The sequence below is a fragment of the Rousettus aegyptiacus genome, unplaced genomic scaffold, assembly GCF_014176215.1.
Source record: "Rousettus aegyptiacus isolate mRouAeg1 unplaced genomic scaffold, mRouAeg1.p scaffold_m13_p_5, whole genome shotgun sequence".
In the NCBI taxonomy this organism is placed as follows: domain Eukaryota; kingdom Metazoa; phylum Chordata; class Mammalia; order Chiroptera; family Pteropodidae; genus Rousettus; species Rousettus aegyptiacus.
This window is the reverse complement of record NW_023416308.1, coordinates 22,159,497-22,185,411: the sequence shown is the minus strand read 5'-3', so window position 1 is coordinate 22,185,411 and position 25,915 is coordinate 22,159,497. Positions and strand designations below refer to the sequence as shown.

Here is a 25,915-nt window from a genome sequence, read left to right as displayed (position 1 = left end):
AGGAGTACAGCGAATTTTTTAGGAAGGAGCCCTCTGAGGGGCAGAACTAGGGTACGGACAGCGGAAGTTCCCGCCCCGGCCCCGCCTCCGCCCCTGGCTCACGCGAGCTGGGTGTTTCCTGCCTCTTTCAGTCCGGGTTTGGAGACTCCGGAGTCCTCCGACTTTTCATGGTAAGGAGGGCGGTGCCCACTGACCGGTCTCTGGACGCCCGGGAGAGCGGGGCAAAGGCAGAGTAGAAGGGAAGGGACAGACAGGAGGGTGTACAGTAGGGGTTGTCGCGATAGGAGAGAGTCCGTTGGGGGATTGGATGGGGGCGAAGCCGAGGGTGGGGAAAGGGCTTTGGGTGGAGAATTGGAGGGTCCCTAGCTGTTGGGGATCCGGGAAAGGGCATTTGGACTTGGGGAGTAGATATGTCTGTGGGTGGGCGGGGGAGGGGAGGAGGGTCTGAGTCTTGAGTGTTTGTTGGAAATGGGAATTGATGATTGTAAAGAGAACAAAGAGATGTCATTGAAGACGGACATTTGGGGTGGAAAATGAAGATTTGGGAGTTGTGAAGGAGAATGAGTAGGTTATGAGAGGGCGGAGAGTTTTGGTTTGGGGAAGTTTGTAGCAGGAGTCGCTAGATTTCCGGGAAGTGGGGCAGTGGCTCCCAGGTGCAAACGAACACACCCGCTAGTGGAGATAAAAGGAGCCGGCATGCTTTCCGTGCTTCCAGCTCTGGGGAGGGATTCCAGGAGCCTGAGGTCAGGGTACCTTCGCCAAGGAGTCCGGTGTCTTAACTGGCGCCTGGGTACCTATGTAGTCACTTCTGTTGAGGCGGGAGGTGACCACACCTAAGAAACTGGAGTGCGTCACATGCTGTCTCCCAGCTGTGGTAAGTTAATGTGTGCTTGGGATCTTTCAAGGGTCTTTCCCTTGAGTAGCTCTTTGTCCCAAGGGGAATGAGCAAAGTTCAGCCCAGACTTGTTTGCCCATGTTTCTTCCCTGGAAAGTGCCGTCTTTAGGGAAGATCAGTCCCAAGGACACTGCCAAAGAAAAGGTGAGTCAACCTGTGTCTGATTTTGGTCTGCTCCATTTTATGGTGAAATAAGTACCACTTGGGAAGAAAGCACAAACCGGTGGTTCTTAAACTGTGGTCCCCAGACCAGTAGCATCAGCTGGAACTTGTTAGAAATGACCAAATTTTCAAGCCTACTACAGACTACTGAATCTTTTTGGGGTGGGACCCAGGAATCTGTTTTAAGCCCTGCAGGAGATTGGAGCAATGATTTCTCGATTGGGCTATGTAATGAAAAGGTCATATGAGTGGGAGTCAGAGGACTGCAATAGTTTGGATACTTAATTTTTTCCTCTAAAAAGTGGGATTAATGACAACATTTTCTTCACTAGACTTTCAAGAGAAATAAGTCAATGGTTCGTGTGCTAAACAAGGAGAAGAATGGACAGAACACTTGGACATACTAGCTGTCCTTTGGGTTTGGGATGCAAAGTAATGCTACATCTATGTGGCTGATTGAATTTAGTTTTGTTGAAATGGAATGGCAGACTTTTTTGAGTTGTAGAAATGTCCTCAGTTTGGGGAAGTTTTATAGCTAGCCTCAAGGCAGTGTTAGATCTAGCTGGTTAAAGAAACATCCCAGCTTTGTGGCTCTCAGCTCTGGGCACATTAGAATCACCCGAAGAGCTTTTAAACTCTAGTTTCTGAGCTGCCTTCTCCTCCCCAAATTCGACAACTTATTCTGGGGTGAAGCCCATGCATTAGTACTTCTTAAGCACAGCCAAGTGATTCTAGTACAGCCAGGGCTTGGAATCTGTGGTCTTAAGGAAAGCTTGAGGGGCAGAAGGGAAACTACACTGAACACCAGATGCGTGGTACTTCAACATTCATTCTCTGGGGTTTATTATGAAGATTATGACTTTAACTTCATTTTGCAAGTTTGGAAACTGTTAAATTACTTCTCCGAATATCACACAGAAGTAGTGGAACTTAACTACAGTCCAGATTTGCCAAACTCAAACTTTCCACACACATATTTCCCCCAACATACATAAGGGAGACAGTTCTACAGGGTTGTATAGAAAACATTTAGAAATGAGGGATTTGGTGCTTCTTTTTCCTATTGTACTTGCTTGGGTCTACTTTCAAGTCAACAGTTTTCCCCATTTGTTTCACTTTTAATTTTTAAGCATACAGACAGTTGCTTCCTTTCTGTGGCTCTGAAGCTGTGAAGTAGGGGCTTGCTCTTGTTTATGATGCTTTGGTTTGTTTTTAATCCGTGGTCAGGAATTCACTAGGCTAATAGAGCAAGAGGTCGGGAAGCTTCTCCAAGACCATGAAATTAATTAACCTAATTAAGGCGTGAGAACTTTTCAGAACAGTGTGTTGCAATCCTGGCTGTGATTGGAATTACCTGGAAGAATTTTTAAAAATTCTCTTGCCCCTGCCACACCCCAGACCAGTTCTATTAAAGTTTTCATGGGTAGGACCCAGGATCAGTATTACTTTAAGCTCTCCAGGGGATTCCAATGTGCAGCCAAGTAGAGGGTCACTGTTTAGAATCAGCACCAGCATACTCGGGAGATGGAAAGAGTGATGCCTTGACTTATCCATCTAACTGGAATAAACTTTTGATTGAATGGAATTGGTTATAGTATTAATTACCTCTGTTTTTTGTAACCAGTTTTGCTCTCTTGCCTCACCTCATCAACCTCATTAAAAATTAAAACCTTTGAAACAGTTAAAAAGCAGGATCCCAGTAGCGATGGCTGGGGTATCCAAAGTAGAGAGGATTGCTGTGAGAGACTTACTGTCTTCTGCTTTGTGTCCTCAGCTCACTATAACTTGGGCTCTGGGACATAAACACAGCCAGAACCTTTTTTCCAAGGACCTCTCCTAGTTTTGAGGTGATTGACCTTTGGAGGAGTGGGCTCCGGAAAGGTTCAGAGGTTTCTTTGTCTATTCTAGAGTCTTCGGCTAGATCAAGATGGTTTCTGCCTTTATCACGTAGTAATTCAGTCAGATGTCAGTAGAGCTGGAACTGGTCTCCAAAGAGGAGAAGATAATTTGAGATTTTAAGAGCATTCTCAAATAGTCGTTGTTTAAGTGTTTCATGTTTGAGTGTTTGCTCTGTGCTGAGTGCTCTGTGGCATCCCTCACAGCAGTCCTGGGAGGGAGGCATCTCTGTTGTCCCCATTTGATAGACCGGACTAGACTCAAATGACTCAACCAGGCTCCCACAGCTGGTAAATGGTAAGGCTTAAATTCAGGTTTGACTTCCATACTAAAGCTCAAAGTCACACATTGCCTCCTACCTTTTTTCAGAGTTTTTTCATGCTTTCTAAAGAAGGGGTAGGGTCCTCCTTGCTCAACTTATGTGATAATTCTATATTTACTAAGCATGATGATTGATAAAATCATGGTCTTGAGACCAGGCAGGACTTGCCCATGTCCTTCACTTGATCTATCACCAAGCCACCTCCATCATTAACTCACTTTAGAAAGTGCTTGAAGTGTGGGTCATGGTATCCATATCCACAAAATGGAGATCACAATAGCAGTCTAACAGATACCAATGAAAACAGTGGTATTTTGTGGGAGGGGAGAGTGGGAAAGGGGCATGGCGGGGCTGGCTTCTGGAGCCACAGAAATGTTTTCTCTCTTGATTGGAGTGAGGGCTACACAGATGCATCCGTTGACCAAAACTCATCAGACTGTACACTTAAAATACACTTCGTTGTATGCAAATTATCTTTAAAAAGAAAATAGAGACCAAAATTTACATTAAAGTACACCAAATGTGGTGTACATCTTTTTGTCTGTTTCATGGTAGGTGCCTTAAAAAATGCTAGACCGTTTCTCCAAAATGTATTTATTTTTACATAAATTTAAATCTGAAAAGGGTAATTTAAAAAGTATTTCCATTTTTGGACCATATTTTCTTAACTAACTTCCTGCCCCCAGCCTCCCAAAAACCTTTACAACTTGTAAGCCTCCCCACCACCACCACCACCAAGTCTTCAGAGTTTTTAAAAACTCTTTATTCCTGTAAGCTACTTCTGTTATCCTATGAACAAAGAGATTTTTTTTTTTTGGTGGTGGTGGGGGGGAAGGATGGTTGGTGATAATTGTTAGTGTCTGGCCTCTGGGGACTGATTTCAAAAGAAAGCTAGACAGGAGAGGTCACCACTTCCTCTTGGCCTCTTTTATGTTTGATGTTGGGCCACAGCGACCCCAGGTGAGCTAAGCCTGAGCTTTTGAAAATTTACCTTCTTTTGACATTTTTACTGGATAAAGTAGAAAGTTTCTTGAGGAAACACTTGTCTTTCCAGCAGGCCATTTTTTTTCTATGTCACTCTGTAAGGCTCTGATGTGAGTTTCCCAGTGGATGATTTCCAGGCCACTCTTTTGGGTGACAGAGGTCAAGAGGGTTGGCCATTGCCTCCGATCTTACTAACTGAAGGCAGATCGCCACCCATTAGTCCCTTATTCCATTGAAAAAAAAAAATAACATTTGTGTTTTAACACTTATAAATGCAAGACATGTTTATTGTGGGAGATCTAGAAAAGAGAAAGGCATAAAGAATTTTAAAAACTATTTCAGTATGAGGGTATAGTTTCTTGAAGTTTCATTCTGTCAGTGCCCTCTAGCCAAAACCACCAGGAGCATATCTGTAGTCAAAGTTGGGTTTGTTTCCTTGATGCATTGAAGGAGAACTGTGGGGCATCTCAGAGGATTTGGGCTTGCCTTGTGTGCTTTGGGGGAGGATTTGAGAACTGGGGCTTTGCTCTGCATTGGATGCTCTAAGAAAGCAGGACTAATTCTGTGATCTCAGTAATCCCTATTTTGAAGATGGGAAGAATAGAATGGGGCTAAAACTCATGTTGGTAAAGAAGCAGCAGTGACTCATTAGCCAGGATAAGGGTATGTTTGGTCATTTTTGTGTTTTGGACATTGTTCCCGTTTTTGTCTTTGTGCAGACAGTTATGGAGTGGTCTCATGTCTTTGATCCATCAGTCACAGAGTGGCCTTGTCTGATAGTGATGTGCTTTGAAATCATCCATGTTCATTGGGAATACCAAGGCCCAGATGTGCCAGGACAGGTCCTGGCTGTCAGGCTGCTTTCTCTATGCTGTGCCCCAGATTCAGTGAAGATTCAGCCCATTCTTGGACATCTTCAGTTATATAATTCTGTCTATTCATTCAAAAAATGTTTTGAGTACACATGTGCCAGGTACCAGTTTTCTTTCCTGCTTAAAGCAGGACACTATGTCCATTTCTTTGATGTGTACATGAGAGCTGGCAGTGCTGTTATAGAGACTGTCATCAGATCTTGCTCTTGGGCAGCACTAATACAGGAAGTCTAATTTTGCAATACCTTAACTTCCAAGAGTTTTTATGTCTGTTCTTTAGTTCTCAGAAACACATTTTTTCTACAGGAAGTATTAGAAGTGGTAGTTGTCCTACTCAACTTCATAAAAACTTGTTTCATCTATAATTCAGCTGAAAAGTAGCACTTTTAGCTCTTCTGTGGTACATGACAAAAAGGAAACAGACCTGGGCAATGCATTAGGCTGCTTTAGGATATAGCCAGAACATTCGTTTATACCAGTAGGAAGCATAGTGGAAGTTCCCATGAACAAGAGTTACTGGCAAACTTGTACTCGCAAAGTCAATAGGTGAGATCTGTGTACGAGGCAATCTGGGTGGAGCTTGGGGCAGATTGGGGAATACATGTCTCTCCCCAGAGGCAGCTAATACCCCAACTCCCACCAGTTATTACCATACTGGCCAAGTTGGCCACTGATTAAAAGAGAAGGCAGAGATCCAGACTTTTCTGTGAACTCTTCTGAGTTGTCAATGTTAAATGCAGTATATACTTGGACAAAGGAAAACACATCTGGAGGCCAGATTCAGCCCAGTGGCCAAAGGAGGTAAACGAGGCCTGGTGCCATGACCCTGGTTACCCTGTGTCTTCTCTACTTGCAGGAAGAGATGTCAGGAGAAAGTGTGGTGAGCTCAGCGGTGCCAGCGGCTGCTACCCGCACCACTTCCTTCAAGGGCACGAGCCCCAGCTCCAAGTACGTGAAGCTGAATGTGGGCGGCGCCCTCTACTACACCACCATGCAGACACTGACCAAGCAGGACACCATGCTGAAAGCCATGTTCAGTGGACGCATGGAAGTACTCACTGACAGTGAAGGTAAGCCCACCCTCCAGGCAGTGCGCACATGCTTCTGATTCAGAACACCGACATGAAATGCTCAGCTGTCCACACAGCTACAAATTTCTGGTTGAGCTCAATGTTATCTGCAAGGAACCTCGAGAGTGAGTAACAGGGAGACTGGATGTAGTCTGGGAGGTGTGGTCAAGGAGAGCTTGAAGGAAGGAAGTGACATTTAAGCTAGACCTGAAGATGAGTAGGAGTCAGTCAGACAGGGACTCACAGTCTTGACTTAGTTGTTGCTTTGCCGTGTGACCTTGAGAAAGACACTTCCCCACTCCAGGCCTCAGTTCTGTAAAATCTAGGCTGGACTGGCTACCGTGGTTGGTTCCTTTCCTGTTCTTGTAGCAAGGATTCTGTGACTTCAGAGTGAAACTCGAGTGTGAGTCATAAGCATTTTCTTCAGATGTTTGTGCTCCTCGGAAGGGGTCCTGACAAAGACCCACAGACCTGGATTTTGAGTCCTACCTCCCTACTTAGTAGCTGGCAATCCTAATCAAGTTGTTTAACCTGTTGCTGTCTCATTTTCCCCATTAGGTGAAATAGGGACGGTGATAACCCACCTCGTGGGGCTTGTTGGCACATGGTAAATATTCAGCATATATATATTCAGTGCATTTCTTTTTCTTTTTCCACGGAAAGTCACATTAGTAAAAGTCAAAGAACTGTTTAAAGTCATCTTACTGTCACTACTTCCTCCCCACCTGGAATAAAGAGCACCTGACAAGGGGGAACATACTTACCTGGCTAGGTTTCCGGGGCAGGTCCCATGAGGTTTTAAAATGGCCTTGTCCTGCGTTCCTTGGCCTGAGATTGCCTAAGACCAGGGCAGACCACAGCCTGACTTGACCATATTCACCTTTTTCTGAGTCTGGCCGCTGTGCTAATGCCTCTGCCTTTCTAGGGACAATGGCTCCTTAGAAGGTTGGTAAGTTCTGACACAGGTGGGATTGGGGGCCCTAAGCCTGGTGTGCACAGTACATTCTCTAATTCTAAGATGGCCAAAGCTTGGGCTCCCACTAGTTGGGGTATTTCCCTCTGTGTCCTGGAGAAGGCAGGACTGCAGGGCTGCAACTCCACTTATCTGGGCTTCCTGTGAACTCAGCTTTCCAGAACTGCCATCTGTGTCTTACTCAGAAAAAAACAAGCTTTTTATGAGTAGGAGAATCCCCTTTGCTGTGCCACACCCAGCATCGCCCCGAGTATTTGTGGAAATCAAGACAATAGCACCCCAGCTGCAGAGAGAAACAGACTTTATCTGAGAACCCAGGATTATTGTGGCTTTTTTTTTCCGCCCTACTCAGTCCTGGTAGGGCTCAGGAAAAGTGCCGAGTCTTCAAAAGCAAAGAGGGAACCTCATCTCCTTGAAGCCCTCACCTTGGTAGCCTGATGCTTATTGCAGAAGAGACAAGAGTCCTCAAGCTCCCCCATCTCCCAACTGGGGCGCAGATGGAAGTGGTACCAGGGGGCCTGCTGAGGCTTCTAAATAGTTGCTGGAGGGGGTCCTTTCCCCAAGCTTCCTGGAAAACCTAGCATCTCCCAGGAAGCAGTGCTGTCTTTGATGTTCCAAACCTCAGCCATTTTCATTTTATTAGCACTTTAGCCCTCTTCATGTCATTATGACAAGCTCATAATACGACATTTTATGGGTGTTATTTACATGTCACTTTAACCCTTTGAGGGGTGGGTATTGTGTTGTTGTTACAGTTTGATAAGTGAGAAATCCACATCGCATATTTTCAAAAGCTACTGAACCCAGGACTTGCTGGCTCTTACCATCTGCTGTCCGTGGTTTATTATGGGTCCAGCCTCCAGGCCAGGTCTCCTAAGTGTGGCAGCCTTAGGATTCAACCACTGGCTTAGTGCTGAAACCTTTTTTGGGGCTCTGAGAGGGCCTGGGCTGTCATACTGGGTGTCTGGTCTTCTAGCCAGTGCTGTGTCAGAGCAATCCTGTTGGTAAGTATACTGCACAGCTTGACCCCTGGCCTAAATGTTGTTTCAAGTGCACCCTTATGTATACAAATTGGGAAAATTTCCTGCATTTCACAGCTTCACCCTGGGCTTCAGGCAGGAAGGCTGTCAGCTGCAGTGAAGTTTGCCACAAAGAGGCCAGAACACTAAGTGTAACTCAACCAGGCAAGTGAATCCAACAGTAGAGACTGCTGGCTAAAGAACAGGGGCTATGAAGGCACAGAACAGTGTGTGAAATCTGTTAGAAATCTCTAAAGGACACTTGAGAAACTGGTTGTTTCAGGGGAGGGGACTAGGGTCATGGGTGGTTGGCAGACTCTCTGTTCTCCATGCCCTTCTGCCTGAATTTTATACCATGTGCATGTAATTCCTAAACAGAAGAACATGGGTTTTGGAGTAAGATGGGCCTGGGTTGAATCCTACTCTGTTACATGGCAATAGTCACAGCTAACATTTATGGAGCGATTTCTGTGTATTGGGCATTATGCTAATTAAGACTCATTTACTGTTTACTGGTAATACGACAACAGGTGAGTAACATTTTCTCTGAGTCTATTTCCTCCTTTCTAGATGGGGAACGGTAATGCTTTTCAGGGTTGTTAAAGACATTAAACGAGGCAGTTAGAAAGCACTTGATTAGAGTGCCTCACACATTGGGAGACTCAGTAAGTGGGAGCTGTTCATTGTGGCTTTAGTCCTGCCTGGGGCAGGTGTGGAGGTGGAGGGCAGAGCACTGGGAGGAGCTGCAGAGATGCAGTTCTTAGCAGTCTGGAGGGGAGAAGTGGTTGCCTTAACCTTGAGGCTTGATGAGTGTACTGAAGTTCCACGGTTCCCCCTTAGAGGTGGCTTTTCTGAGAAGCTGAAGACACTGGCAGTGAGCAGGCCTTTGCCAGACTCCTTTCCAGATTCAGTTCTTACAGTGCTAGTATTTTTACCCAAGCCCTTGTCAACATCGCCATTGTCCCGGGGGTTTATGTGGCATCTTTCTGAATAAGAGTTCTGTCTAGCTCTCACCTCTGCCTATGTCATCCTTGTCGCCTGGTACAGTACTCCCCCCAGCTATGGGATCTGGTCTCTCGTTAATGTTTTTGGAATGAGGGAGTATGTAAACTAGAAGAGAGTCGTTTATCTTAGTTTATCTTATCAGCACACCTTCCCTAGAAAACCAGTGGGGAAATCAGTAATATGGGGGAGAAATCACAGTACTCGGGGTTTCTCTGAGATCTCTAGACTTCCTGCCTTATGTAAAATTCTGAATACATTGAGAGTTCAGAATCATGGATAATGTAACAAACTCCCCTGTGCCCCACTCAGACAAGGAATAAAATGTTACCTGGTTTGATGGGGCCTTGCTATTTGCCACTCTCCCTTCCAGAAGTAACCACTGGCCTGACTTTGGGGTCAGTGGGTCGATTTTAGCCTTGGCACAGTGAGTCACCATCAGAGCTAAATCCTGATGCCCGAGTTCCACACTCCCTCACCACCACCACCCCCCACCCCCACCTCCACAAGAGCCGTATGTACTTGACAGAGTATGGTAGGGCTTTAGGGCTTTTAAGCGCTCTCCAGGCAATTCTAATGTGCAGCCAGGGTTGAGAAACACTGATATGGCTCTTTCCATAAATTATGTTTGCTATAGCTGTTGATGCCCCTAAACAATATATTGTTGGTGTGTTTTTAAACCTTATATAAATGGTGTTATTGTGTTTGCAGCCTTTTTGTTTTTGCTTTGCTTAGCATTATGCTGGTGAAATCAAGCCTCAATGCTGTAGTTCAAACAATTCCCTGCCCTAGAGTGTTCCATTCTAGGAATATACTGATGTTTTGGATCCATATTCTATGTATGGTCATTTAGATGGCTCCCAGTGTCCACACATTCGGAATATTCTTGAATAGTCTCTGTGGCATGTGTGAGTTTCTCTAGGGCAGCACTTCCGAGCCTTTGACACATCATGGCACATCCAGAAAATTTTGTTTTTACTTTGGTAAATGAAAGATTCTTGGACTCCCCAGACTCCACCCAGTTACCTCAGGGGCTGCAGCATTAAGGTCTTACTCACCATTGGGAGCTTTGTCCTAGAGTTTACTCCCAGGAGAGGAACTGGGGGATAGCATTTTGACTTGATTAGATATTAGCAGTTATGTCAATTTACACTCCACACAGAGGTCTGAATTTTTGCTGATGTCGGGCATTATCAAACCTTTTATTTATTGCCCATTTGATGGTTACGGTACAGTACTCTGTTGTTTTATTTAACATTTACTAATGTCTAATGCGTTGAGCATCTTATTGATCCTTTGCATTTCATCGTTTAGCTCCCTGATTGCATGTTTCTTACACATTTTCCCCCTTTTTTTGCTTTGTAGAAAGATGTATTCTGTATCCTATTTATGGTTTTATGTTGTAAACGTAAACAACAAAGTCTGACTTGTTTTTATGTTGTTATTTCCATTTTGGTCTCTGATCTACCTCAGTGGTATTCAGCCAGGGATGATTTGGACTCCCAAGGGGCATTTGGCATTGTCCAGAGACATTTCTGACTGTCACAGATTGGGGCTACGAATACTACTGGTATCTAGTGGGCACAGACCAGGGATGCTGCTAAATACCCTACAATGCATAGGACCATTCCTCCGTAAGAAAGAATTAATTATCCAATCCAAAATGTCAGTAGGGCCAATGCTAAGAACCCCTGCCGAGAGATTCTGATTTGGGATTGAAGCAGCTTCCTAGAAACTGAATTTGTAACAAGTACCGCAGGTGACTTATGATCAAGCAAGTTTCAGAACTACAAAAATAGAGTATAAATACCTCAGTATGGATAGGAGATGTCAGTGAAAGCTCTCTGGAGGAAGTAGAGGTGTAGGAAAGGAGAGAGGAAGTACATGGTAAGGCTGGGAGAAGGTGAACCTAGCAGCCTAGTCCCCCTGACCCCAAGAGAAGCCACACAAACTCCTTCCTGGAGCTGGAACATGCCACCCATGACAGCTGCTGCTGCTCTGTTCTTAAGCAGTGATGATGAAATATGCAAAGGACTCATCGTCAAAGATGTAATTTGAGTGCCGCCAATAGACCCAGCATTGTGCGATGAGCTTCCCGTGCATTCTCACATCATACCTTTATGCCAGCTCTATGAGGCACTAGTTTTAGAAAAACTGCTGGACAAAAAGGTTAAGTGAAACACTAACATCATCCAGCAAGTACGCAGAGCTGGGTTTCCAAAACAAGTTTACACTCGTAACCCCTGTGCTGTGCTGTGCTGTGTGTCTCAAACCATCCCAGAGCCTCTGGTCTGCACCCCACCTGTTAGCCTATCCAGCATTGTTGAATGGACCACCGGACCCCAAGCTGCTCTGACTTGTACTAAGTAAATAGCCTATGTGCTCTGGCAGCGGGAAAGATACCCCATGGGTAAACAACTGCTTGGCTTCCATTTGCTTTTTATGTGCAAGGCTTTAAAGCTGTTTCAAGGGGATAGATTCCAACTAAAAAATTTCAGAGTCACAGTGCTAATTGAAACCTCATGGAGAGTGTGCCTGGCTCCATTGCCCTTATTTGTCCAAAGTATGATTCCTTTGCCACAAGCATTTCCTGACGGCATTCTTGAGCTGGAGCCCAGTGTCACGGTCCGCCCATTCGTTTATGGAAACTCCGGACAGTCACTTGGGTAATTGATTTCAGGGGCCCTTGTTCTTTCTGAGCAGCTGAGTTGTCCACGCGTCAAAGGCAGAATGTGGATGTTTTCTTCCCAGAGCAGCTGGATTGAATTGGTTGCCATTTCTCTTAAAGACTGAGGTTCTACTTGTCTTCTCAATTCTGGTGAAAGGAATTTTCCTAAGTTTCCTACTTGTTCTTTGTGGTCTAGTCCTGCCTCCCCAACTTTGGGAATGTCCCTGAACTTCTGTGAGACTCTGTGTTCATTCGTGGAAACCACAGAGAAATGAGCCTCTCTCTAAAAGAACTGTTGGGAAGATAATACAGTCAGTCTTTCCATATCTTGTCAGCTCATTGGGGAAAAAAGCCATAGATTCAGGGTAGTTAAGAGGTTACCAGCAGGGCCACTGCAGCCTACAGATGTGTTTTGGTTGCCCTATGGTAGGTTAATGACAGGTTTTTAAAAAAAATTAGTTTACCATTCTTTAAAAATTAGGCTATTTCCCAGAGAAGTCTCAATTTTTGGCTTTGCTTGCAACATGAGAGGCTCGCATAGCCATGGGCCCATGTTCCTGCCTGGCTACTCTTAGCCAGAGTGGGAAGAGACCTCCCTCCTTCCCCAGGTGTGGCAATTCTCTGGTCACCATCAGTCCAGCCTGCCTGCACTCATTTATCCCGCCTGCTCAAGGTACCCGTAGGCATCTGAGCTGAGTAATAGATACTAAGTCCATACTTCATTGTCTCAAATGTAGAAAGAAGCGATGGGATAATTAATGTGCAGCAGTCGCTGTCAGGGTGTATGTGATTTACCTCTTCCTTCCTTGAGACCAGGGTTCGACTCCAGGCCACATGTTTGCACTGCATCTGCCCTGATTGGGGATTATTCTCACTGTGCTCAGGAAACCATAGTGGTGTGGAAGTACCAAGCGGAAGGCTCTAGAGAGACAAGACCAGACCAAAGGCCCAGGAACCATGGGGTGTGGAGTAGTTGCAAGAGGAGCATGGAAATAGCCTTGTTACCAACTCCTCTGCTGAATATTGCAAAGACTACTAAGTGGTCCACTGAAACCATGAGCGAGCTCTTGGCAGGGCTGGATTTGGGGGCTGAGGGAGTGGAGGGAGGTGAGCAGACTTGTGACTCTGGATGTGAAAAAGTTATATTCACTGCTCTTGGCTTTCTTTGGTCTCGGCTGCTGATGATCCGTGGCCTGGGGGTCTGAGGAGGACACGGGGCAGGGCACAGTGGTGTTAGGGGTGGAAATGTGGGCCCCTTCTCCTGAACAGCGAGCAAAGGAAGCAGAAAAGTGGGGGCATAAGGTTACTGATTCCTTTTTAAACCTCCTAACTGCCCCATGCATTGGTGTTTTCTCACCTACAATATGGCACAGAAGACCTAATGCTGCCTGCTGGTCGGGAAGGCCGGGACTTCAGTGTCTGTTTGGCTTCTTTCTAGTGCTTCCCATTTTCTGTCCAGGTGTACTTGGTCTTTGTTTTATTCCTATTTCCCTTTTCCATACCATCTTCTCTGCCCAGTCTCCAATCCTATTTCCTCCACCAAATACCACTTCCAGGGACATTTGCATTTCACTAGAGGAGTTTTGAAAACCCATCGCATCTCTAGTGGTGAAATGCCAGGCCAGTGCTAAGACTGGAGAGGACACTGAGAAGTGGAAGTGCTTGTCTTCCTGGCCCCACCCACAAGAATTTTTTGTGGTGCCTGGTTCTGGTCAGCAGTGGGCATTTTTAATAAAAGCACGTTCCATCTCCCCATAAAACACTTAACTGCTTGAGGGCAGGGTCTGTTTCCTTCAACATTTTATCTCCGATCATTGTCACTAGCTGTCAAGTGCATGTTTGGGGTGTTAAGGATGGAACTTCCTGTGGTGGTGCTGGTGAGTGTTCAGGGGGTTACCCCCAAGAGCCTAAGGTCACGCTCTGCAGGAGTGAGCCTTCTACTTCCTTAGAAATGACTCTGCTATTTGTGAGCTGAAAAAGTCTTGTAGAAAGAAGGAGTCGATATGTTTACTCTAGAGGCCTTTCCCTAATGTTAGGGTCATTTGGATTCATTTTATCCAGGTATGGTGGTCTTGGCCCCTCTCGGGTTGTTCTTGTCTAAGGAGTTTTTGAAGGTACTTTAGAAACACGCTTTTAGGCCTCGGACCCAGGCATCCAAAAGAGCCTGAGACCAGATGAGCCCTGGGTGTGGTTGTCTCCAGCCAACAGAGTCTGGAGGCTGTAACAGAGCTGCCCCAGCAGGGTCTAGCCAGCCCTATGCGGTGGCTTTCTCTGTGGTCCTGTTCTCCCTGGGAGGTAGAGGGAGCCTGGAGATATCCCAGTTCCTCTCAATGCCTTCCAAGAGAGGAGGGCCTGTGTACCAGCCCCTCCTGTCCTCCTTCCACTGCAGGCTGGATCCTCATTGACCGCTGTGGGAAGCACTTTGGTACCATACTCAACTACCTTCGTGATGGGGCAGTCCCCTTGCCTGAGAGCCGCCGGGAGATCGAGGAGCTGCTGGCAGAAGCCAAGTACTACCTGGTCCAGGGCCTGGTGGAAGAATGCCAAGCAGCCCTACAAGTAGGCATCACCTTTTCTTTCCATGGAGGGGGAGGCCTCAGACCTACCTGCTTTCCTCATTCCCCGCCCCCCTGCAAAGTTGGGGCAGTTCCTTCCTCACTAAGCTCTTGTGAGAGTTAATGAGTTAACCCTGAGGCTTCTTCCCTTTGGTCAGTGACCCCTAAGAGGCTTTTCTGTAATACTTAGGCTACCTAACTGCTCTTTGGCTCATTTCATCCTCCATGTGTATATTGCATCCCTTAAGTACTGAGCCATGCGCCATAATACTTGATCTGTTTTCTGGATCCATCTTGGGTCTTACTCTCACCCCATACATTATCATTGGAAGTCTAGCATAACGTCTGCAGATACAAGCACCTCTCACTCCTCAGCTGGACCTGAGGCAGGAATATCAAGGGTCAAGTTTAGTGATAGCAAAATTTCTATAAAACCAACATGCTTCAAAACATAGCCAATGGCCATTTATTTTAAACAAAGATCCAGCATGGCGGAGAATCAGAGTGCCTTTGGGTTGTCCCAGGAGTTGGAGCTGTTTACGTAAGGCTTTTATTTGGGCCACCCCAAGCAACATGTCTCTCTGGCCCTGCACTGGAACAGTGCCCATAATGCCTAGCTCCTCAAGGAACTGTTTCCACACACCACTTCTACCCCGAGAGTCTGTGAACTCACTATAAATCTAAACAAATGTAGCCTGTACTTTAGTCTTTTTATTTTATTTTTATATTTATTAAAGTAATACATGTATATCATTTAAGAAGTCACATTAGCATTGCAAGGTTGGTGTCAAAAAACACCACTATATGCTCTCTCCTCCCCACCCGTCACGCTTAGGCAACCTCTTTTAATTTTTTCAGCAGTTCTTTTTATTTTCATATTTGTTATACTGCTATTTATTGACATTTGAGTTTTTAACGTTATCTACTGGCATTAATATAGAAAATTTAAATTGAGCTCATGCACTACCACACCCCCCTCCCCAACTACTACCAAACACACACATACACATTCCTTCTCCTGTTCTCCCAATACAGGTTATCACAGATTTGGTCAAATAGGTATTCAGAGTTTACATTGGGATGTCTAATTGTTAACAGTTGAACCACAGAGTATACGACTATTTTCTTGTATAGCTTTTCAGTTTGCCAGACTTGGTGATTGCTTCATTGTTTTGTTTGCCTGGATTTCTATGTACATATCCCTAATTCAGCCCTAAATTCTTAGGATAGTCTCCTTTCAGTCTGTTCAGACACATCTCAGACACATCAGTGAATCTGTGATTTATCTTTGTTTTGGAGGCATGCCCTCTGGGTTCCCTTTCTGTGGTTTCTGTTAGAGTCTGAGGTTAAACTTTCAAGACTGACCTCCTCTCAGTTTATATCACTTTTATCTTCTTGTTCTACTTTCTCTTATTTTTTTTTCCAGTTTTTTCAAACCTATTGAATTTTTCACTTCTATTATTATATTTCTAGTTCCCAAGAGCCTTTCCTTGTTTTCTGAGTGTTCTTTTTTATATAGCAAATAGATCTTGTTTCATAAGATGTATTATCTTCTCATGTCTGTCTAATGATACTAGTATTTGAAGTTTTCTTTCTGCAGTCTTTATCATCTAACTCCTTCCCTTACTTTTTCTCTTTATTTTGGTCTCATGTTTGAGAAGCTTTCCACATATAATCTGATGATCCTTGGCTTGTTGAAATTTGAGAGTAAAGCTCTGAAAAGCTGCCTGGGTGGTCCTCGTTGTCCAGTAGGCTTCAATAGTGGATGATAAGGGTGACTTTTTCAGTGGGCTCTTACAATGTCAGGGCTGTAAGTCTTTTTCCAGACAAGTCAGTTCCCCATGTAGAAATCCTTTACTCTCTTGCTGGGAGGTATAAGCCTAACTGGCCGCCTTCTGGGATCTGAGTTGGGGAAGGGGCCTGTGGGGAGGTGAGGGAGGGTGGCTTACCACTTAGTGTATAGACCATTCACTTAATTCTCTCATTTTCAGAATAGCAACGCAGCCCTGTCCTATACAAACCACTCCAGGAAAATGGGCCTTTCTTCTGCCAGGCTGGGGAAGGGGATCCATCTGGGGTCTCACTGGTACTTCTGCCAACTGGCAAGCAATCTCCTGCTCTTGCCCTGTGCCTGCCAGCCTCCAGAGCTATTCTTTGAAACTCTCCAATATTCTCTCCTATCTACGGACTTAGGGTTCCAGCTTTCTCCTCCTCCTTGGTTATTGCTTGTCTGTGACCTGCTCTCCAGCCTTGAATTTTTTATGTCTTTTGCTTGCTGACGTCACTTCTCTCATTCTTTTTCTCCTTACGAGCTTATACTTTTTTTATTCTTCTATAGTCATTGCCTGTGTGGTTTCAGGAGTTTTGATGCAATCATATTTCATCTACCATGGTTAGGGTTAAGTTTTGAGTGGTTCCCTAGGCTGTGGAAATGTGTTATCGTTGTTAGTATTTACCAAGCACCTGGCATGTAACAGCAGTCCTGGCCAAAGAGCAGACTTACTAGGGAATTTGACTCTGGTTGCACCCGATCCTAATCACTGGTGGTAAAAATCCTCCCTTCTTCCCACCCGTGAGGGCCCATCTTCCTTCACCAGAGCCTGTCTTTGCACAGCAGCTTAAATAATCCAGTGTGGGGCTGGCTTTCTGGGCTGAAAGCATGTTTTGTTTCAGCAGAACAAAGATACTTATGAGCCTTTCTGCAAAGTTCCTGTTATCACCTCATCCAAAGAAGAACAGAAACTTATAGCAACTTCAAATAAGGTACGTTGGAGGCACCCTTGTGGCATTTCTTTTGCTACCAGAAATGATGGAGATTCTAGTGAATGAGTTTTGAAATGAAAACTTGTAATTGCGAGACCTGAGAAGGGAACCTGTGGCTCATCTTGTGTTCCTCCTGCTACTGGGTCATGCAGTCTCCCTCTCGAGCTCCACTCCAGCCAGCTGGCCATGCTGTCAGCCTCTGGCCTGGAGGCAGGGCTCAGCCCTATGGGAAACCAGTGGTTCATTTCACCATACTCCAACTAATTTTCTCCTTCCTTTTCTAAAACAACCCACAGCCTGCCGTGAAGTTGCTGTACAACAGAAGTAACAACAAATACTCATATACCAGGTAAGGCATCAGCCAGAAAAGACATCTGCACTTGCTAGGAAAGCCTCTGTTCACACCAGCCAGGCCCAGCTCCTCTCATTGCCTTCAGATGAGAGTGGCTCTCCTGTACCTCAAGATAGGTGGGCAGAAAGGCAGACAGGTAGATGCTAGATACGAGATATAATTCACACATGCCATAAAATTCACCCTTTTAAAGTATATGGTTTGGTTCTTTTTGGTATATTTACAGAGTTATGCAACTATTACTACTTAACCTAATTTTTGAACATTTTATCACCCTCAAAAGAAACCCTGTACCCCTTAGTACTCATTCATTTCCCTCCCACTGCCCACCCCCACCAGGCCTAGGCAACTATTTTTCTTTCTGTCTCTGGATTTGCTGGCTCTGGACACTTCATATAAATGGAATCATACAATGTGTGGCCTTTTGTGACTGGCTTCTTTTACTTAGCATAATGTTTTCAGGATGTATTCATGTCCTATGAATCAGAACTTCATCCTTTTTATGACAGAATAACATTCTACTATATGGCTAGGCTACATTTTATTTATCCATTTACCAATTGTGGACAATTAAGGTTGTTTTCGCTTTTTGGCCATTATAAATAATGCTACTATGAACATTCACATACATGGTTCTGTGTAGACATAGGCTTTCATTTCTTTTGGATAAATACCTAGGAATAGAACTGCTGGTTTGTATGTTAACTTAGGTTTGGTCATTTGAGGAACTGCCAAACGGTTTTCCAAAGTGGTCGTGCCATTTTACATTCCCACCAGCAATATATGTGGGTTTCTAGAATGCCTATGGCCCTTGGAAACATTTGACTCTAAATCAGGAACTTGAGGGATATGAGGGGGTTTGATGAGGTTACTCAAGATCCATAAACTGACCCAGAATAAAAAGTCTTCCTTCGGTAGCATCATCCTGCTACTCCTGTGACTCAGGGCTCTCCTCCACATCCCCCACCTGATGCCCTCTGCCTGTTGGCCCCTTGTTTTCAGTATCCCATCTCTGGCTGTTGTAGAGCACAGCAGAGCAGCTCTTCCAGCACACTGGTTAGGAATACAGGCTGAGCGTTTAGAGCTGGCTGTTTTGAGTCCCGGCTTTGCTGTTTATTAGTTTTTGGCCTTGGGCAATTACCTCATTTCTCTGATCCTCACTTTTCGTCTTTGAGCGATGAGGACTGTGGTGCTTTCCTCATGGGATTATTGTGAGGTCGAAATGGGATAGTGGGGATAACAGGCCCAGCATGTGGAAACAGACAGCCACTGGTGGCAGTTATTACCAGCTTGTGGTCACCTTATCAAATACTGAATACTCTCTTGCAGCAATTCTGACGACAATATGTTGAAAAACATTGAACTCTTTGATAAGCTCTCTCTGCGCTTTAATGGACGGGTCCTGTTCATAAAAGATGTCATTGGGGACGAAATCTGCTGCTGGTCCTTTTATGGTCAGGGCCGAAAGATTGCTGAAGTCTGTTGTACCTCCATCGTCTATGCTACTGAGAAGAAACAGACCAAGGTAAGGGCTTCGAGTGGACGTTTTCGAGTGGCTAGCCTGACATTGTACTTGTACAACTTCCTTTTCCACTTGAGCAAAAGAAACTTAAAGAGGGAAAGTCTTTAAAAAATGCTTTCCTTGACTTGTGACTACTCATTATTGAAATAATATCTTTTGGTCCCTGGTAAGATCCAAATGTAGGTCTTGGAGAATCAGAATGGCATTTCCTTTCTGACACTCAGCAAGTATAGACAGTTGCACTGCATCTAAGTTCCTTTGCCATAAATGTCTATTCGGACATATCCTTACACCCATGTGTATCCCACTGTCAGCATTTTCTTCTGTCTTCAGTGATCTGACACGTCTGTGCAGTTCCTTGCCTTCAACACAACAGCATGTTCACTAGCATAGCTCCATTCCACCTTGATTATCAGAGGGAAAGAGCTACCTGCAAGATCTTGACCTTGGTTTTCTAGTCAGGACCTACTGCTTACAGCTATCTGTCCTTCATTTACCCACTGACTTGGAGCAGCCCTCCACCCTCATGGTGCTCACTCAGCATTCCTTAGCTCCCAGTTTGTTGGCTTCCTTCCAAGTACATGACTCCTTGACTGATCCGGACTATGTGGATCCATTATATCATCCTCTTCAAACCAATAGAGTCGACCTCTCGATTTCTGTCACTGTGCTGTTCACAAAGCTATATCATACCGCAAAGTACTGTTAAGAGATCTGGTCCGCTGTTAATTGAACTTCATTCTCATTAGGTCTTCTGGTTGCCTGCCCTCCTTGGGCTGTGTGACTTGATTTTTTTACTTTTTTTTTTTTTTTTTTAATACAGTCTCATTTCCTTCTCAGCCTATTAAGGGACCTCTGCAGGTACATGCAGTTAGGTCTGCTGCAGGTAGATTTTCATGCCTCTAGTCCCCTTCATACAAGTTTGTAGATCACCCACTCAGTGGCTTTCAGAGCACACAGTTCTCTGATTCTAGAGCTGGCCTTAGAAGCCAAAGAAAATGAGAGAAAATCAGACCACAAAGTAGAAACCAGAGTTTTATCTTTTTTAACTTAAACATAGTTTATTCGTTAATATTTACAATTTATCCTAAAAGATACATATTGTTTTAAGGTGGCCAAGAAGGGAAGAACACTGAGGCCCTTTTTTACTTCAAAGACAGCAGGGGTACCAGAATCATTCCCTACTCTCACCACATTAGCAAAACACATGCCTCTTTACTCCCATGTACTTTGGGTTTTTTTTAGGGCTGTGAATTCCACCTCTAACTAGATTCCCCATTTTGTCATAGTTTTTTTTTTTTTTTTTTTTAATAAACATGGATTGCCTCTGCCCTTGGACATTAAAAGGATAATCACATTAAGCTTTAAAATATTGACTTTACATTTTTAGAGCTTAACAGGGAGCAAAGGATTTAGAGATCATGTGATCTGATCACAACCATTTATAGATAAGGGGACAGGTTCCGGATTGAGCCAGTGCTTGTGTTTGTGAATCTGGTTAGTGACAGGGCCAGACAGGAGGCCAAGGCCCCTTTCTATGGCTCCTTTGCACTGCCATCTCCAAGGGCTGCTTCCCTTCTCCAGGGACGGCATGCAGCTTTACCTTTCCAGGGAGTTGGTTTTGGAACCAACTCCCCCTAAAGAAATAAGTTCCTTCTTCATCTAACCCAAATCTTTAGAAGCTGTGCTTGGAGCCAACATTCATGTTTTGTTGTTTCAAGTAACTTGTGTGGATGTTCTGGTTGGGTTTCTTGCATAATTGGTATCTTATCTTCTTCATTACAGCATTCCAAGTGCTTTTCTAATCCTTATAATCATTTAACTGTCTTTTCTGGTTAAGTTGAAAAGGGTATGGCTTGCTGAAATTAAAGTGTAAGCAGAAGTTTAATACATGCATTGTCTATTTTGTTCTTAGTTTTGACTCACTGAGGACTGAGTGATAATTAAGCACAGAATCTTGCCCTTTAATTGGTCTTTTTTGTTCTGTTGTTCAGATTGTCTCTTTTCTAATGATCTGTCTTCAAGTTCACCAATTCTGCTTTTTCATCCCCATTCTGTTATTGAGCCCTTCCAGTGAGTTGATTTTTTTCTGTTTTGGTTATCGTTTTTCAGTTCTGAAATTTTCATTTGGTTCTTTATCTCCCTCCTGAAACTTCCTATGTTTGCATTTGATTTACAAGCATTCTCCCTTGTTGGAACATTTTTATAATAGCTGCTTCCAGGTCTTTGTAAGATAATTCCAATATCTCATGTCATCTTGGCTTTGGCATCTATTGATTACCTTTTTCCTCAGGAGTTGAGATTTTTCTAGTTCTTTATATGCTGAAAAACTTTGAATTGTACCCTGGACATTTTTTAATGTTATAGGACTCTAGGTCTTGTTTAAATCCTAAGGAAAATATTGATATTTTTGTTTAGCACACAGTCAGCCCAGCTAGGTTCATACCACAAGTTCCAATCAGCCTTCTGTGGGTTGTAGTTCCAATGACAGCTGAGTTTTCAAAGTCTTCAGGTGTGGGCCACGCTATTGGCCAATCCGCGTCCTGGGCAGCAGTCTGTCCCATTGTTCAGTTTTTAAAGTCTCTACATGCTGTTGAGGGTCAGGTCAGCAGAGGAGGCTAAGCCTGGAGTTCACGTACAACCTTAAGAAGCTGCTTTCCCGAGCTCCCCTCCTTCACAATCTCCATGGTACTTTCTGCTTCCTTGGTGTTCTCCCTTTTTCTGTCATCTGGCCAGAAATCTGGGGCTTTAGTTACCCTGCTCTGCCACATACTTCCTGTGATTTTGCTTGTATCTGGAGCCAAGCAGCATGAAGATAGAGAAAAACAGCAGTAGGGATTCCCCCAACCCCAATGAGACCACAGCCCTTCTAATAGGAAAGGAAGAGTGACAGGTTCTGGTCACTGCTACGAGATTGCTTGGGGGTTGGGGTGCAAGAAAATGGAGAAAAGAAGAAAGGAAAACAGGGAACTTGCCCCCACTCTCTAGTTGTTGGAGACCTTGTTGGCTCCTCTGACCAGAAACCTCCTCCTGGACCTTTCTCTGTCCTGGTATCCATTTCAGGTTGGTGGGCTACATTGAGCTCAGGCTGGGGGAAACTGACAGGGAAAAACAGCAAACACACGTTTGATATTACTTCAAACTCTGATCTTTCCCCCCAGTCTGCCAATGTTAATGTCACAGAGCCCTTAGGTAGCTGCTGTGTACACACTCTCCTGGTTTTGTAGCCTCATGTGAAATACAGGATAGAATGTGCTCACTGCATTTCTCCCAAAACTGGAACCTCAGAATCTTGCCCTCAAAAGCAGAGTCTGTACTCTGAGTCAAGTGCCCGGGACCCACTTGTGCGACACCCCTCTTTATGGTGCCTCAGCTCCAAAGGGGTACAAGCCAACACAGCACTTTACCAAGAAAGAGGGATTGTGTCCATTTAATGAGGGTCCCCAGCTGGTCATTCAGAAAGAATTCCGCTTTGCATACTGCTCTGAGGTGTGGAATACCTCATGTGCAAGGGGCTAGGTAAGCTCTGTTAGTAGCAACGTACTGGAAATGTCCAACAGTGTGAGCTAGTTCATTGCCCGGTCCAGTTCTTTAAATCCCTGATGTGGAATGATCTCCAAGTTAGGGAAAAGCAGAAGATACAGAAGAATCTATGTGGTGGGCCACCTTTTCTGTGTGTTAATGTGTGTGAATATAACGTTATATACATATATTTATGCACATGGGGCCCTTTGGAGTGAGTAAAGTGAGCAGCATTGTCTTTAGAAAGGGAAACTAGGGGGCAGAGCAGACAGACCTATTTCACTGTCTCCCTTTTGTCTCGTGGCTTTAGCACTCTGTGTTGCTTATTGAAAATAACTATTTTGAAAATAATGAGGGTCTTAAAATGGAATCCCAGGGGCCTGATTTAGCCCAAATGGAAGTACTGGGTGGCAGCAGAGTTGTTTGAGGGGGAGGTGCGATGCTAACTCGTCTGCTCTGTATTTTGTGGGGATACAGGTGGAGTTCCCCGAAGCCCGGATTTATGAGGAGACCCTGAATATTTTGCTGTATGAGGCCCAGGATGGTCGGGGACCTGACAATGCACTCCTGGAGGCCACAGGCGGGGCTGCTGGGCGCTCCCACCATCTGGACGAAGACGAGGAGCGAGAGCGGGAACGGATTGAGCGCGTACGGCGGATCCATGTCAAGCGGCCTGACGACCGTGCCCACCTCCACCAGTGAGAAGGCAAGCGGACCCGAGCCTTCCTCCCGCCCTCCTCCCTGCTCTACACTCAGATCCTATGCAGCCTCCCGGGCACCTTCCACTTCCCCTGGAGTCTGGAGATGCTTTTGTAATAAGCCAGATGATTATTTTGATATTTCTCGACAGGGTGAATTGATTTCTACCCAGGTGAATGCACCCCTGTTGTTGACAAGCTGGTGCCCAAGGGCTCTACTTTCCATGAGGATCTGAGAAGCCTTGGTGCCAGGCTTGCTGGGTTCTTGAAGGAAAAGTATGAATGGGAATGATGCGTACATGAGAACTTTTGTTTGCAGTATTTATTTTTGTGGATGTTGACTACCTGTTTGAGCTTCTTGGGTGGCATTCCCTTTGGGGTTCAGTTTGACAGCTCTGAGAGGGATCCTGCAGCTGGTGGCCACCAAAGTGTCTTTGAGCGCCCTGTTTCATAACACCAGCCAAGCATGCTGGCTTCGGTTCCTGGGCACTAGACTGGGCATTTTCCAGGCAGGGCTTTGCTAGAAGTCCATTCTGCAACAGGATTTCACACTTAGAGCTTACTGGTAAATAACAGTATAGATTTAATAGATGGGACCTGGTGTGCTTTGTTCCTCACATAGCTCTGGATGCCTAGTTGTGTTTAGGGGGCAAGCTGTAGCCACCTCAGCCGGTCTGTGGTGTGGTGTTTATTGGGTCCCCACACGCCTGGCTAAGGACAGAACTGGCTTCAGTAGTGAGTGCTCAGCTCTGTTCCTGGCTCCTTCCCTGACTCCTGCCCCTTTCAGTTGCCCCTTATTGACCCACTTAATTCCAGAAAGGCCATCTGGCTTGGTTACAGGCGTAACACCCAGACTGGACTCGCAGAAGGATCCATTCCTTCTCCCTTGGCCTTCTTCCCTGTTAAGCTGGGCTTACTGCTGCTAGGAGATGCCCTGCTCTTTGCTTTGAAATTCAGTGTGGCCCCAGATGTCCTCCCAGCCTGGCATCCAGGCAGGACCTCCACTCACACCAGCATTCTCAGGGTGGCTTGCCTGCGCTAAGCACAGCCGCCATCTGGAGATCCCCTTGCTGTCTTTGCCTGATTTTAACAGTGTGGAGTGGTCATCAGTGATCAGTGAGAGGATGTGCAGATCCTTTTGGACCAAGTTAGTGGCCATGTTCACGGTTAAGGGATGTGTGTGATGTTGACGGGGATGTATGTATGTGGGGCGGCGGAGCCTGGTGCTCACGTGGGACAGACGTTCTCAGTTACCTACCTCTCAGTCTCCTCTGCGCCTGGTCAAAGGACAGAAGTGAGTTGTGACTAGACTAGGTAGAGTGGTTATAAGGTGATGTGAATGTAAGATAATGGATGGGTTTTGTCTGCTTTTCAAGGGAAATGTTACAGTTTTATACCAAAGGTATTAACAGGGGCAGCTTCTGACACAGTGTATTCCGAAAAACAGTTTATATTTTGAAATGGTTTTTACAGCTTCAACTTTGTACGTACTGCCCTAGTTGCAACAGTCGTATGGCTTCATTTTGTAACCAGCAGCAAAGCCTATGGTAAATCTTTAAAACAATCATGACTGAACCTAAAAAGTATTGGGTAGATGCTTTTTAGATCATTGTGTGGGGACCTTTCATATTAGGCTATTTGGATTTTATTAAGTGCTAAAGAAAGAAGGGGGCTTGAAAAATGTTTCGTAAATATTTTATACTGTTTGAGTTTTAAACTCCAACCCTGCCATTTGGGTTGAACTTTTTTAGGAAGTTAAAATGAATGTCAGTTCTGATGTTTTCTGTAGGAATGGAAAAGCCATCATATAAATTCTTTTTTTCCCCTCATGTTTACATGAAGAATATGTTTGTGGAAGAATCTGATTTGTTTGGACTTCTACACCTTCTGACCTAATGTTTTTGGCAGTCTCTCATTTTTCCTTTAACTTTGTACTTGTAGCTTTGAGTCTTTGCTTCTCTGGGACATGACCAGGGCCATAAAACATTCCATGGTTAATGACACTGCTAGCTACATATAGCCATGAACTGACAGAAAGCATTGGCTGGTCCAGCTCTGTTATCAAATACATTCTACAAGGAACTGATTTTCCTTATGCTAGCACTAAAGGCAAACAAAAGTCAATGTGTATACTTTAGCAAATCTTAGGCCACCATTTTACTTAAGAGCAAAGTTTTACATTGTAATAGCTTTCGGTTTTAAAAAGTGGAGCAACTTTTCAAATAAGACACGTGCTCAAGACAATTCCTGGCATAGCCTCTTCAGTTGCCTCCCTGCCGTGGCTTAGCAGGTTGGTTGCTGTGCAGATACCCAGCCCTCTGTTCAGGGGTGTTTGTACCTTACAGCAGTTATTCAGGACCCAAGTGTGAACCAGCCCTCAGCCCTGACCCTTAGAATACCTGCTCTTTATACATCTGTGTGTCACTAACCTTTGTTTCTTTGTGCTGTGGGGGGAAAATGCTATAAGCTTTAGAAGTATGTTGTAAACGCATTTGTGGACGTGTGTAAAATAAAAGTTATGTACTGCTTCTACTTAAATCTGTTTTCTGGGTCTTTTCAGAAACACTCAGCACAGTCAAGCCACTGAACTGACGTGCAGTTTTCAGCAAAGAACAAGCAGAGATAGTACCTTCAACTTTA

At 44.8% G+C, this 25,915-nt stretch overlaps 1 protein-coding gene across 4 annotated transcripts; it reads left to right on the top strand.

The window, feature by feature from the left end:
• Positions 1 to 32: 32 nt before the first annotated feature.
• On the top strand, positions 33 to 25,813 carry KCTD10 (potassium channel tetramerization domain containing 10). 4 transcript variants are annotated; one of them, XM_036221633.1, is made up of 8 exons: positions 443 to 874; positions 993 to 1,039; positions 5,988 to 6,201; positions 14,253 to 14,422; positions 17,092 to 17,181; positions 17,478 to 17,530; positions 18,863 to 19,058; positions 23,055 to 25,813. In XM_036221633.1, the coding sequence occupies exons 1-8, from the start codon at positions 856 to 858 to the stop codon at positions 23,277 to 23,279; spliced, it is 1,014 nt and encodes a 337-aa protein (XP_036077526.1). In that variant the 5' UTR covers positions 443 to 855; the 3' UTR covers positions 23,280 to 25,813. The 4 variants fall into 4 exon arrangements, with proteins under 4 accessions (XP_015980509.1, XP_015980507.1, XP_036077526.1 ...); XM_016125023.2 differs by lacking the exons at positions 443 to 874; positions 993 to 1,039 and adding an exon at positions 33 to 170 and having other exon boundaries at positions 17,095 to 17,181; XM_016125021.2 differs by lacking the exons at positions 443 to 874; positions 993 to 1,039 and adding an exon at positions 33 to 170.
• Positions 25,814 to 25,915: the final 102 nt, after the last annotated feature.